This window comes from Pollicipes pollicipes, unplaced genomic scaffold (assembly GCF_011947565.3).
Source record: "Pollicipes pollicipes isolate AB1234 unplaced genomic scaffold, Ppol_2.1 Scaffold_4295;HRSCAF=5057_pilon_pilon_pilon, whole genome shotgun sequence".
Lineage (NCBI taxonomy): Eukaryota > Metazoa > Arthropoda > Thecostraca > Pollicipedomorpha > Pollicipedidae > Pollicipes > Pollicipes pollicipes.
Genome location: NW_023596461.1, coordinates 4,565,545 through 4,566,148, shown reverse-complemented (window position 1 = coordinate 4,566,148; position 604 = coordinate 4,565,545). Strand labels below are relative to the sequence as shown.

Genomic DNA, 604 nt, shown 5'->3' with positions numbered 1-604 from the left:
TTCAAGACCATCACCGGTGTGCGTAACAACCTCCTGAAGACGTTCTCCGCGACCTGACCTTTACCTGAGCCCGGACATTGCTGCCGTCGGTCGTCGACAGCGGGACCTGCTGAGCAGGCTCGATCACGCAGTGCATAGGAGCTGCATGGCTATGTGGGAGAGTCCAGTCCCATCTGGCCGCGCCTGTGACAGCTTATGGAGGCTCCACAAGCTGAGCTTTCCGCCGCATCGATGCCGTTTCACGAAGGGTGTAAATCAAGGTCGGTTTCGGGTTATAGCCTCTGGTGCTTCTTTCGATGCCATCAAAACTTGTCACTTGGGCTGTTGCTTGTCAATTTCATTTCGGATATCTTCCTTGGGCCCAAATGTTTTCTTCACGCCGCGTGATTTGAATGCCCATAATTGCAAGATCCTTTTGATGTTTGGTTGGCTGATTTTTTCTTCAAAGGCCAGATATCATGTGAAGTAGAGTTTAAGGTATTGTGGCTAAAAGTGGAACAGTGACTATTTGGTGATGGTCAGCGTTACAGTGTTGTGATACATGTACCGTTGTAGTAACAGGGACACGTGAATGTTGTAAATGTTAATACAATTCTTATCTTGA

At 48.3% G+C, this 604-nt stretch overlaps 1 protein-coding gene across 1 annotated transcript in view; it reads left to right on the top strand.

Moving 5' to 3' along the window:
• The window catches only part of LOC119096880 (dnaJ homolog subfamily C member 27), a 2,563-nt gene extending 1,959 nt beyond the window's left edge, over window positions 1-604 (top strand). The window contains exon 2 of the mRNA XM_037219865.1: window positions 1-604. This exon is cut by the window's left edge and continues 867 nt beyond it. Within this exon, the coding sequence (XP_037075760.1) occupies window positions 1-57 (57 nt within the window). The 3' untranslated portion in view covers window positions 58-604.